Raw genomic sequence first — 13,193 nt, 5'->3', positions numbered from 1 at the left:
TGCCTCTGGGAGAGGAACAAACATGAAAACACGAGGCCGCCCCACCCCTTCTCTCAGTCTGAAGCTATCTGGATCCCTCAGAGAGGTGTTGAGGTGACCTGAGCCCTGACCCTCTTTGCTCTTTTGCTCTCCTGTAGGTTGAACGAGCGTGACCGTCTGATCAAGAGGCTCAGCAGGAAGACACCCCCAACTCTCTTCCGAGCAGGCTCCACCCAACAGTGTGTCACCCGTAAGTGACAGTGGGTAGCAGTGGGTGGCAGGAAGAAGGGTGAGTGGGGCAGCCATGTCAGGGATGGCTGATGGAGTGAGAACACTTTCTGAGAGCTGACATTTGGTGCTCACAAAGAACACGTACTGAAGGTCGCTGGGCAGTTAAGCTGAACTCTGCCTGCCAACACAGACCTTCTCAGTGGAGAGGGAAGGCTGGTATTATGTCACCTGTCAGCACTTCACTCCTTCTCCCTATTTCCCACAGCCATAAGTATGGGTGTAGCACAGTCCCTAGGGCATAAAATCAAAGGCTCAAGCAGACAGCACCCATATACAACAGGTTGTAGGGCTGTGTGTTGGATTCAGGGTCATCACCATAGGATCTAGGTCACAGCCATGTTGGAGATGTGAGGTAGAAGTCAAGGTATGAGGGTTTATGGGATCATCCAAGGACAGCATTCTGCAGGGGTCCCCCTCTGAACTCACACTGAATGAGCCCTCTCTGGATCCACATTGCATGAGTCCCCTCTGGACTCACACCTCTGGGTTTCTGACCTACCTCTCTGTGTCTGCATTTGTAAAATGGGAACAATGTGAGAACCCAGCTGGAGCTGCCGAGGGAGGGGGGCAGTAAAATAAGATCACGTTATAGGGGTCTAGAAGAGAGTTGGACTACAAAGTTCAGGAAGAGCAAGATGTTGCGGTTATTGTTCGGTTAGCTGAGTAGCTCTAGACAATGTACATATTTCTCAAAGTTTGTACTTTTTCTCTGGTAAAATACAATTATATGACATCCTTATACATTATTACGTGAAGCATATAAAGCATTTAGGATGGATGCAGTCACACTGTGGACCACGCTGCTTCCTTAACGAATTATGTGCAGCCAGGCCAGAAGACTAAGGCAGGGGGATACAAGTCCAAAGTTGCAAGTTCAAGGCCAGCCTGGGCAACTCAGTGAGATCCTGTTTCAAAAAGTGAAATGCTGGCTGCAGACAGGGCTTTGTAACAGACCTCTTACTCAGCATATACAAGGCTGAGGCTCATTTTACAGTATTAAAAAAACAATTACATATATCCACATATATCAAGGGGAAAGCTATAATTATCTTAACAATGAACTCAGTATTTTCTTAAGTCAACACTTGATAAACAACAACAAAAAAGTCTATGAACAAATGCAGGAAATAAGACAGCTTCTAAAATCATACCACATTTATTAAAACCTTTAATGGAGGGCTGGAGAGACAGTTCAGCAGTTAAGAACACTAGCTACTCTTCCAGAAGACCCAAGTTCAATACTTAACACTCACATAGTGGTTCAGAGCCACCTATGACTCCAGTCCCAGGGACCCGATATCTTCTTCTGGCCTCTGCAGGCACACAGGGTACACAGACATGTATTTAGACACATGCCCATACACATGAAATAAAAATAAACTTTCAAAAACTTTAAATCCCTCATGGGTAGCACTGGAGCCTATTAAACAGCTTGGGATGCTCCTGCTATTCACAAGGAGACTTGCAAGTGCTCAGAGCTCTGGCTCTAAGAAGGCCTGTGTAATGTCTCCAAGCCTTGATTGTCTTCCTCCAACTGTCCTGCTGTCACAGACCCCAGCCTCCCTGGAAAGCTGAGAGGCTCTCATCTTCAGTACCCTATTATCACCATGGTTTGTATAAAGGACAGAACTTCAGTCAGAATCTTTAGCAATATTCAGAGTTAGGTTCAGTCATCAGGAAAGAGCCCTCATAACTGAATCCTATGGCTGTATGGGGGATAGAGACCGGAAGTCACACTCACATCCTTGTCTCTTGCCATGTGATATCCTGTGCTTACCTTGGGACCCTGCCAGAAGGCCCATCACTAGATATGGTCCCTCAACCTCTAACTTCCAAATTTTTGAGATGAAATACATCTCCTTTGTTACGATAAATCATTCTGCCAAAAGCTGCCTGAGCCCCACCGCCACACATGCGCTTTATGCCAGCCGCCCACCCTAGTTAGGCCCAAATGAATACACAGAAACTTGTATTAGGTTCAAAGCTGCTTGGCCAATGACTAGGATTCTCATCTGTTAGCTCAGTCTTAACTATCATAAATCTATATATGTTATAAGACTTATCTTATCGGACGCCTTATGGCATCCATCCTTGCTGGTGGATCACATTGTGCCACTGGAGCAGGAGCGGAGGGGAAAAGAGGCATATTTCCTGTTTCCTCGCTTAGATATGAGTCTCCTTGCCATGTCATTTCCTGTCTGGATCATCACTTCTCTATTACATTTCCCAGAATCCTCTTTGACTCCTAGTCCTTGCTTGCCATTGGCCAAACAGTATTTTATTCAACAATCAATAAGATAAACATACACAGAGGTACTTCCCCATCACTCCTTATTTTATAAGGTTGTCAGCTTTGGATGTTTCATTATAGTAACGAAAAATAGATTAGCACAGCTCTTATGACCAGTCGATGTGTGGTATTAATAACTGAGATCAGGTATTCCCTACACAGCCTAAATTTCCTCATCAGCACATGGTTTGCATCATCAATGAAACTCTACTTTTATTAAACTACTCCCAAATCTCAGGGTCAAAGGAATAGAATGTAATAATGCTATTCTGAAATTGGTGCGGGGGTGGGGTGAGTTGACTTTATCAACTTGACTTTCACCAAATGTCCCACCCACAACAAGACAAAACAACTAAAAAATAAACCACGCACCACTCCATCTCTGCCCCCTCCTATGCCCTTCTATGAGCTCACCATAGATTCTGATAGGATCTAGAAACAGGAGCCAGGGAGGTTCCCAAGTTGGGTCAGGGAATGCTTCCTCTTGGACCCCAGCTCCCCATCAAGACTTCCTGAAGATGAATACATGAGAAATGCCAAAAGCTGGAGCTTCCCCTGGCTCCCCAGAGGGATGCAAACACCAGTTAAATGTCCTTCAAATTAACCTAGAAAGAATCCTGCTTCCTGGCAGATGGAGTCAGTGAGTGACCCTATCTTTTCACTGGACCTGTGCCAGCCTACCTCCCATCAGACCCGGTTTCCAAAAGAAGAGGTTTTCTACCTGGGAAAGCCTTACCCCAACCTAAAATAAATCTATCAGCACATTGTCCCTCTTTCCCTTTGTTTTCCACTCAAATGGGAACCAGTGTGGTACACTAGGCAAGGTCTCTGCCGCTGATCTAGAGACCCAGCACTTTCTTTACTTCCCATCTTGAGACAGATGGATTCTCAATCTGTTGCCCCACCTGGCCTTGAACTTGCCATCCTTCTACCTCAAGAAGGGCATTTGATCACACTCTGCTCCTCGGAGAACAGGTCAGGATGAGAGTGTTGTCTGTCTCTCTGCAAAGAAGCCCAGAGTTAACTAAGTCAGCCCCTTGGCAGCCAGTAGGACTCCTTATAACCATGAGATTAAGAATCTTCCAGACTTGGGTGTCCAAAAGGACACCCATAGCTATTCTTTATTATTCATTTACTTATGTTTTGATAACCCTAATAATATTTATGTTTTAACATTTCATTCATTCACAACCTTCATCCCTAACCTCTGTCTTAGTTAGGATTTCTATTGCTGCAATGAAACACCATGACCAAAAGGCAAGTTGGGAAGGAAAGGGTATTTTGGGCTTACACTTCAGGATTGCTGTTCATCACTGAAGGAAATCAGGACAAGAACTCAAACAGGGCAGGATCCTGGACACAGGAGCTGATGCAGAGGCGATGCAGGAGAGCTGCTTACTGACTTGCTCCCCATGGCTTGCCCAGCTCACCTTCTTATAGCACCCAGGACCAACAACCCAGGGATGGCACCACTCACCATGGGCTGGACCCTCCCCCATCGATCACTAATTGAGAAAATGCCTTACAGCTGGATCTCATGGAGGCATTTCCTCAGCCAAGGCTCCTTCCTCTAATGACTCTAGCTTGTGTCAAGTTGACACACAAAACCAGCCAGTACAGTGCCTACACACACACACACACACACACACACACACACACACACACGCACGCACGCACGCACGCACACAAAGAAGGAGAAGGAAAAGGAAAGGGAGAAGGAAAGGAAAGGAAAGAAAAGGAAAGGAAAGAGGAAGAGAGGACTTCTCTTCAGGAGAAAGGAGAAAAGAGGAGGAAGGAGGAAGGAGAAAAAAAGGAGAAAGGAGAAAAAAGGAAAAAGGAAAAAGGAAAAAAGGAAAAGGAAAAGGAAAAGGAAAGGAAAGGAAAGGAAAGGAAAGGAAAGGAAAGGAAAGGAAAGGAAAGGAAAGGAAAGGAAAGGAAGAGGCCTAAAAAGGTTTAGCAACTTTTCCAACTGGACTGACTATTCAGACGAGCTCCTTTGTCCATGGCTTATATGCCAGGGCAAGGCTGCAGCCTTAGTGTGATCAGTCAAGGATGATGCATCCTAGAGCTCTCAGGAAGGGCTGGAGCTATTAGAGGTAGGGCATGCCTTGTTCCAAGCCATTCCATCTTACAGAGACGCAAATCCAAACCCAGACAGCTCCAAGAGTCCAAGGTTACAAAGCCTAGTAATGGCCAAGCAAGGACAAGAAGTTCCCCTTTGTGCCCCTGGTACTCCTGCCGTCTGATCACCATCCAAGATAGATGCCCAGCCAACTGAGAATGCCATCCTCTTACAGGGAGCACAGTAGTCCTCTCCCCTCTTGCCTCATTTCTAGAATCTCTCTGGGAAGCCTGCCCTTGATCACAATGGCTTCCTTCATATTGAAGGGTCTCCCCTGGTAGGCTGCAGAAGCCACAGCCACAGCCACAGTAGAAGCCAGGGGCATCATTCCAGCAGTACATCCCACCCAGGGTAGCTGCTGGGACTGATGACCCTCAAGAACACACAAAACATTCCTTGTTAGAAGACTAGAGAATGAACATTGTCAAGTTTAACTGCAGTAAAGCAGCCTTGGTACCAAAGGACACACTGGGGTTCCGTCGTCGTCGTCTTGAACTAGATTTTTCTGCTTTGAACCATCCCAAGGAAAGACTATCTTCTTGGACTGCCGTAAAAATTCCTCACAAAGCACACCTTGTGTGTGGCCAGGGCAGGGTCCTGGACAGAGAGGAGGCAGAGAGGGAGCAGCCCCTTCCCTCCCCAGAGAGCTCCAGCAAGCCATGGTCCATTTCCAGAAGATCTTTGGGAACAGGGATGAGACACAGCTTTTGTTCCTTTCCTCTCAGAAGCAGGGTGTGTGGAGCATACAGGAGCTGTGTGGACAGCAACATAAGAAAGCCCCTGTCCCCAGGGCCGGAGGGCAGGGTGTGGCTTCAGTGGAAATTCCCGTCCAGGTTTGCTTCTGCCTCTACTCAAGGACCACCCCACTTTTGGGGGGTACCGTGTGTGTGTGTGTGTGTGTGTGTGTCACTCTCTGCTTCCACCTTTATGTGAGTTCTGGGGATCAAAGTCAGTTCCCCAACTTGAACAACAAGCACCTGCTGAGACCTCCCTCTCCCCAGCCTCCATCTGGCTTTTGCCTGGTTATGGGGCCCATGCTACACTGGGAACTGCTTCCCTATGACTACCACATGGTGGGACTTCCTGTTTGGGGGGATTCATTTTGGCTGGAAATAGGCAGCAGGCAGGAGTGTGTATCTCTGTCGTCTGTGCTTACAGTGGTTCCATCTCCCCGCTTTCACTGACCTGTCAGTCTCCCTGACTCCATCCTCTCCCCTTGACTGCCAGGTCTGAAATCTCCTCCCTATTACTCAGACTCTGTGCCCTCAGGGGACCCCCAGTATCCTCTGCCCACTATGCCTAGGAATCCTTGGGGCCTACCCAAGCCTTTAGGCTTTCTGGGGAGTAGCTGGCAGGCTCATTCTCCTGAAGAGCAGCCTAAGAACAGGGATTCTGGTTTCTGGCCATACAAATGAGCAAAAGCATGGAGTTTTCCCCTACAGCCTTCTGCCAGCCTGTCCTGCTTGTGACTGTGTATTCACACACCCTGCAGACTTGGCTCTCTGTCCGCATCTGAGGAAATTAACAAGCTGACAGCTGCCCACCTTTTCTGATCTCTTTTTCTCCTTTTAGAGAATATGGCTGGAGGGGGAGGGTATGACTCAGAACGCTTACCTAGGATGCAGGAGGCCTTGGGTTCCATCCCCCACACTGCAAAAAGGAAAAAAAAATGTCTAAAAATAGCACATCAGTGAGCAGCTCCATTGATAAAGTGCAAGCAGGAAGACCTGGATGCCTTACAACTGTCTGGATTTGACTGAGTTATCTTCTGGCCAGGACATCTAATGGGACTTTTCTGTCCCTCTGCCACAGCAGGGGTTGTCAGGAGTAGGTCACACTGTGCAGCTTTGCTTCCCAGCTCTGTGACCTTGGGCAAGTAAAAAAGTCTCTGGGCCTTAATTTCCTCAACTGTAAATTGGGAAGATGGTATCACGTGTGGTTCATGGGTGGATTCCTTGAGCTATTTTCATGCAGTGTGTGGAACAGTTGGTGATACTTGTTGTGTTCTTACCCTGGGATGCTCAGTCCTTCCGTGGTCATAGAACCATTCACTAAATCTGCCCTTTCCTGTGTTCTTTCTCTTCAGTTACTCAGAAACAAACCCACTTCAATTACTTACCAGGTGGAACCAGTCCAGTGTTTGAACTGGAACTCTCCACGCATCCCATGTGCTTTGATGGCGTCACTATTAGGAGTGTCTTTCCTCATATATTTATGGTCCCATAAATAGCATCAGGCAGGTGGAGGACATTGTCTCTTCATAGGTGGTAGGGTTGTAGAGACATGGCCCACTAGCCCATGTTTGCATTTTTCATACTGAGACCCCAAAATTAGAAAGCCTACCGTTGTGGTTTGAGTGTCCTCCGAACGCATGTGGGCGTATAATTGCTCTGATGGTGGAATGGAGGGGGGGGGGTTAGGGGTGTCAGTGTCACATGGGCTCTATGCCAGACAATGGATTAATATTGTCTAACAGGAGTGGGGTGTCAGCCCCCCATGTTATGTTGCAGTAAGTCAGTCCTCACCAGGTACTGCATCTTGACATTGGACTCCCAGCCTGTAGAACTGTAAACCAAACAAACTTCCAGTTTATACTTCACCTGGTTCGTGGTATTTTTTTTTACAGCTGCAGAAAATGTACTCCTACTCTGAGCTGTTCCCATCCCAGTGTGATCAGCCCACTGCCACCACAATCCCTCTTGATCAGGGTCCCCTTTGCTTTTACAAGTATCTTCATCTCAGGTATCTGCATCCATGGCTAAGAAAGTCCCATGACCACAATGGAGGTCTTCGTGGAAAGTAGTTCATCCTTAGTCTAGAACAGTGTTTCTCAACCTGTGGGTCACGACCCCACAAGCCTTTCTCAGGGGTCAAATATCAGATATCCTGCATATCAAATATTTACCTTTCAATTCATAATCATTAGCAACCTTACAGTTATGAAGTAGCAACGAAATAGTTTTATGGTTCGGGATCAACACAACATGAGGAACTGTATTAAAGGGTCCCAGCATCGGGAAGGTTGAGAACCACTGGTCCAGAATGTTCTCTAATCCACTTCTTCCTGCATGTTTCTCTGTAGATGGGTATGCCTTTTCTCAAGAAGAACATGGAGCTGTCACCCAGGAGGAAATAGTCCGTGCTTATGACACCACCAAAGACAACTCGAGGAAGAAATAAGAGGCGATTTTACCCATGGCTCCAGGGAAAGAGATTCTGTTGGTTGCACACAGTGTTAACACGGTTTTGTCAGAAGAGACTGGCGCCCACAGCCGAAAACCAGAAAACACATTTCTGTGGCCTTAGCCGACCAGTTTGTTAACAGCTGTCTGTCCCCTTGCAGTCCCAGGGTATAGGCATCAGGAGAAGCGGCTCTCCCAGCTTGTCTGTAGCGCTTGGCCCAACTTCTGTTTACGTTATTGTGAAGCATTCAGCTGGGCTCTGTGAGGTGTGAAATTAAAAACTATGTTTCACCAATGCTCAAACATCAATAGTAGTGGTTCTGGGAGAAAGGAAAGGGGCGTTATGTTACTAGAGACCAGTCCTGTGTAATTAGAACAGGGTACACTCACTTCCTGTTTGGTGCATGCACAGATCATACAAGTCTCGCTTTCTGCAGATTGCTCACTCACTTTGATTCCTGTTTTGTTTGTGTGAAGTTGCCATAAACTTCTTGATTGCAGTGAAATCAGAAAAACTTACGGTTGAAGGACAAACCTGAGAACATTTCTTTGGCTCTGTCAGCCCAGACCCAGCAAGGCAACCAGCCAGCATTCCATGCCTTCAGTCTTACCATCACTACCCTGAGATCTGCACAGCTGGCCACTGGGTGCAGTGCCTCACACACAGCTGGTAGCCAGCCATCCAGGTTCTGTGTGTCCTTATTTCTCTATACATTCAAATAAGGATGTTAGAGTCTTTCTTCCTGCCTAGCCCCACCCTGCCCTGCCCCGCCCCACCCCACTGCTACCCTTTAGCTCTGTAACTGAAGAGAAGTGGCTGTCCCATACCTGGCCTAAATGCTTAGCTGTCTTTTTCTGATGGAACCTTGCCGGTGAGGGTGACAGGCTCTGCATACCACTTCTGAGCAAGGCCTCTTGGCAGCCTCTTAGAATTGACACCTGCTTCCGGATGCCCAAAGCACATTTTAGACTTTCTACAGTTTGGAAGGGAGCTTATAATGGTGTCTGTGCACTAAAGGGATAAAACTGGCACTCTGAAATTCCAGAATCAGAGTGAGTTGGGGAGGGGTGTAAGAACGGGGCAGAGAGTGGGTGAGGAAGAAGACCCCAGATCTCCTGGTAAGGTGACAAAGGACATGAAATCCAGGAGGCAGACACGGAGGACATTTTCACCATATCTCAATGTAAGTTCTCAAGTCCTATTCTTTACAGACAGTTGTAATGAGCAGCCCACGTGCACTGTAGCAGAAACTGGACCTTGTCCTGCAGACCTTTTGTTTGGTTGATTTTCTTGAGACAGAGTCTTAGACTTCATGCCAATCTAGCCTTGAGCCAGTCCAGGCTAGCCTCAAACCCTCAGTAATCCTCAGCCTCATGCATATTAGGATTATAGATGTGAGTTACCACATTTCAGAACCATATACTTCTAATGAAAACAACTACAAACATTTTCAAGATCATAACTTTAAAAAATATTAACATGGTCTCCTCCCTATATCCAGCAACTTTTAGGCCCAAGGGCCTCTTTCTGAACAGTGGCTTGGGCTCTGAAACAAGAGATGTGCCGGTTTCCAGCTTTGTCCACCTCAGGCTCCCACTCTGAATTAAAACAGAACCTGGAAGCCCCAAGCCTACATGTGAGAACTGGGTGCTCTCAGAAAATGCGGTCCTGGCAGCAGCATGCTTTCTTCCCTTTACTTTGGCTGCCAAACCAGATTTTTTGAATGGCTTAAAATAAATACCTCTGGGCACCTGTTACTGGGTAAAGTGGTCCCATACCACCAGGGATGTGTGCTAGCTTAGAGAATAAAGCAGCAGTAGGGATCCTGAGTGCTCCAAGCTGCTGCATTCAGGAAGAAAAGATGCTACACTTTGCTTCCTAACCTTTTACTTTTGGAATATCAGAGATGAGTGGGCACCAAAAAGAACTCGGTTATGATTGGCATTGAGTGAGAAAACTGATTCTCACTTAGGGAGTGGCCAGGATGCTGAGATGGCTTGAAGCAAGGCAGGGTGCTGTCATTAACAAGAATCTTGGAAGCGACCATCTTTGCTCCCCAAGGCAAGTGAAAAATCGAGTATACCCAGCAATCTAGAATCCTGACAGACTGTACCATGTGGGAGAAACAGCAGGAAGTATGCCTCAGATCAGTGGGGCCAGCCATGGTGTACATCTTACCCAGAGAAGTTGAGGCAGAACTGTGTAGAGAAAAGGAAAACCCCAGGCTCTTCATTATTCTTCCTTCCTTCCTTCCTTCCTTCCTTCCTTTCTTTCTTAATTTCTTTCTTTCTCTCTTTCTTCTTTCTTTCTTCCACTCTTTCCTTTTCTTCCTTTCTTTTTACTTCTTTCAACTTTAAAGACTAGATTTATTTGAAGGGAGTAAAACACAACAAACCCTTAACCCTAAGGATGGGATTTTACATCTCAAGACATCTCCCAAGTAATGTCTACAGATTACAAATCATCTTCATAGAAGATATTTTTGCATAAATTTTGAATGTATTCAGGAACATATAAGTTGACTCTTGATTTTGTTTTTACAGAGGGACAGAGCAGATTTCTTTTAGATGTAGCTGTCAGTAAGGGAAATAGACATGAAAAGGGCAAATCACTTCTTCATTATCTACAACCAATGGTTTTTTAAAAACTAATTCAGCTGTGGCTATCTCTCTAAAAGTCTATTTCCTAGCTACTCACCAATCAAGTCCATTGGACAAGTCCTTGCTATGCCCACTGCTGCAGCCACTAAACCAATGGTCCCACACGGAAGGCCTAGGGCTTCCGCATTAAGACCAAGGTCTTGTTTGTCTGAAGTTCTTTTCATTATCCTTTGTTCTTGAGGGAAGTGAAGAAAAAAAAACCCTCTTGAACAGAAAAATCTCACAATATAGGTCACTTTCCAAACCTAAGCACTAGCATGAGCTTCCATAAAACACCCCAATCAAGGTTAAAGGCCCCCAACTCGACTCTCCCCTTTTACGTACCCCTATTCACCACCCAAGCCCATCAACTGAAGTACTATGACCTTCAAGTCTAGGAGCAGCAGGAAGCTGGCAGACTGGGGGTGGTGGGAGCAGGAATCACAGACATCACAAAGCTGGTTCACTTGCTCAGGCCACCGCTTCTGATGGCCAAGATAAAATGACAGTGAAATCAGGTGTGAGACTTACAGAGACTGCCTTGGGGAAGTTAACACTGTTGTCAAGAACATGAGGTGACTAGTGTAACAAGGTTTTGATAGAATGTGGACATAATTGAAAGTTTAGACAGGGCAGTGTTTAGAAGGGGCAAAACAGGATACACAAGACTAGTTTGATTTGTCTTTGAATACTCCAGGGTAGAGAGACTAGGAGAAAACAAAGGACATGGAGGTCTATTCATTGCAGTTGTCTCTCTCATTGCCAGCTTCACCATCCACAGAAGGAGCAGCATACTTGCTTGCAGAACTGAACTTGGAGGCTGGGTTCTCCTCAGATATCTGTGGCTCAAATGCAGATCTGGAGTCTTGATCATTTTTGGCCTCTTTCCTGTCCAACCCCTTCCAGAGGTCTTTATCTCCATCCATCTCCAGCATCACAGCTGGAGTTCCTACTTTGGCCTTTTGGGACAGTCACCCCACTTGCTTTGTTTTCTTCTTTCCTTGCTGGTCCTTCCTCAGAGGGCTGTGCCAGAGCTACTCTCCCTCCATCACTTGTAGAGAACTGATGCTCTGTGTCTGAGCTCTGAGACTAAGCAGGAGGGTTAGAGCATTGCTTTACCCATGCATTCTCCTTGGGGCTGGCAATACCTTTAGAGGCCAATCAAGTTTAGCCTTAGAGACTGAAGAGTGGCAATCTTCTTTATTTAGTGTTTCATTTTCTAGAGATTTCTTGCTCTCTCTCTCTTTTGTATATTTCTGCCAGATGTGGCTGGGGCTCCAATCTGTGATAACTGGCTTCCTGTCTGCAACCATTCTCTTTCTTGAGTTTCCTCACTTGGCCCACTTGTTGTCTGTCCTGGGGTCAGCCATCTAGTTTTGTTTCATCCAGCTGACACTATAACTTCTCCTGCTCCTTCTGTATACCCTCTTCTACTTCTCTTTCTATAGCAGCTGTATCAACAGGCTTTGCCTCTCCAAAGATAGAAGCTGCTCTACTGGACCGGGAGGTACTAGCAGAGGAATCATCTTCACTGGGAATACTCCAAGACGTTAGATTGAGTTTGGGGTGGGGTGGGGGTTGGGGACTCTATCATCATGCCTATCATTGTCCCAAGAGTAATCACCCCTGGGACTCCATGGCTGATCACCCCATCTATCATACCTGTCTTCACAGCAGTCCCCACCTCCTCTGTAGTCATCAACCCTACAGTACCCACTAACAAATGCTCTTCTGCCACTGCCTATGCTGGAATCATAGCCTTGGTCATCATTATGATCCTGACAATCATAGCAATATCCATGTCTCAGCATGGACCATCCTGATACCTGTTCGAAACCAGTCCTGATACCACTCTGAAATGTACTGAAGCTATCATTACCTCTTCTAGGTGGCTAAGCCCTCAAAGCTGTCTGCAGCAGGGTGGGTCCAGTGGTCTGTGTCTGTTTAGTTAGAACCTAACTTTCTATCTTGACCAAAAGAACGATCATCCCTGTCTTTATCCAGTGCTTGATCAGCAACTCAAAATCTGTTACTTAGAGACTCAGAGCACGGAGCAGAGCACCCAGGTCCTCAAATTCTGCATAGCTCAAACTGTTCAACCTATCTGGGTTGCTGGGTTCCTGTGGCAAGTGGGATATTTCATACTCTGAAGAAGTTCTTAATGGAGTCTTGAGTCAGTTCATAAGGCAGTTTCCCCGCGGAAACGGTGTAGGATGGCGATTTGGAAAGACAGCTCTGGTGAGTATTTGGTTCCTGAGCAGCCCATGGAGCAGTGGAAAGGATGGGACCAGTCAATTGGAGGCGCCCTACACACATCATCATCTCTATGCCAAGTTGTTGACACATCTCTTTCCAGATCATCTGTTGCATCAGCCCAGCGGACTGGTTTGGGGACATAGGTGCTTCATCCCATCATCCTCAGCCAGATAGTCTGTTAATGGAGACAGACTTCCCCTTCTGAATCTTCTGTTTTGCTGAGGCTGCCATGTTGGGGGGGGGCGGTGTTGCTAAGGCTCCACTTTTCTTTTTCATTTGGGAACTAAACCCATTTGGAAAGATTGAATTAAAATTCAACCTTTTGTCAGATACGTAGCCCTCTCTTGAACCTGAAGGCTTTTAAATCAGATTAGTAAATGAAAGTGTTTGTTTGGTTTTTTTGTTGGTTTGTTTTCTTGTCTTTTGACTTTAC

The 13,193-nt window shown here is 46.4% G+C and overlaps 1 protein-coding gene and 1 pseudogene across 1 annotated transcript in view; one reads left to right on the top strand and one right to left on the bottom strand.

The window, feature by feature from the left end:
• Positions 1-8,173, top strand: part of Atp8a2 (ATPase phospholipid transporting 8A2) — a 432,334-nt gene extending 424,161 nt beyond the window's left edge. Inside the window, exons 35-36 of the mRNA XM_035452970.1 lie at positions 138-229; positions 7,765-8,173. Coding sequence (XP_035308861.1) covers positions 138-229; positions 7,765-7,862 — 190 coding nt within the window. The 3' untranslated portion in view covers positions 7,863-8,173. The remainder of the gene's footprint in view (positions 1-137; positions 230-7,764) is intronic.
• Positions 8,174-11,238: 3,065 nt separating this feature from the next.
• Positions 11,239-12,991, bottom strand: LOC118239608 (annotated as a pseudogene).
• Between the last annotated feature and the right edge of the window lie 202 nt (positions 12,992-13,193).

This window comes from Cricetulus griseus (assembly GCF_003668045.3).
Source record: "Cricetulus griseus strain 17A/GY chromosome 1 unlocalized genomic scaffold, alternate assembly CriGri-PICRH-1.0 chr1_1, whole genome shotgun sequence".
Classification (NCBI taxonomy): Eukaryota; Metazoa; Chordata; class Mammalia; order Rodentia; family Cricetidae; genus Cricetulus; species Cricetulus griseus.
Note: the sequence above shows the minus strand (reverse complement) of the source record. Positions and strands in the feature narration are given on the sequence as shown.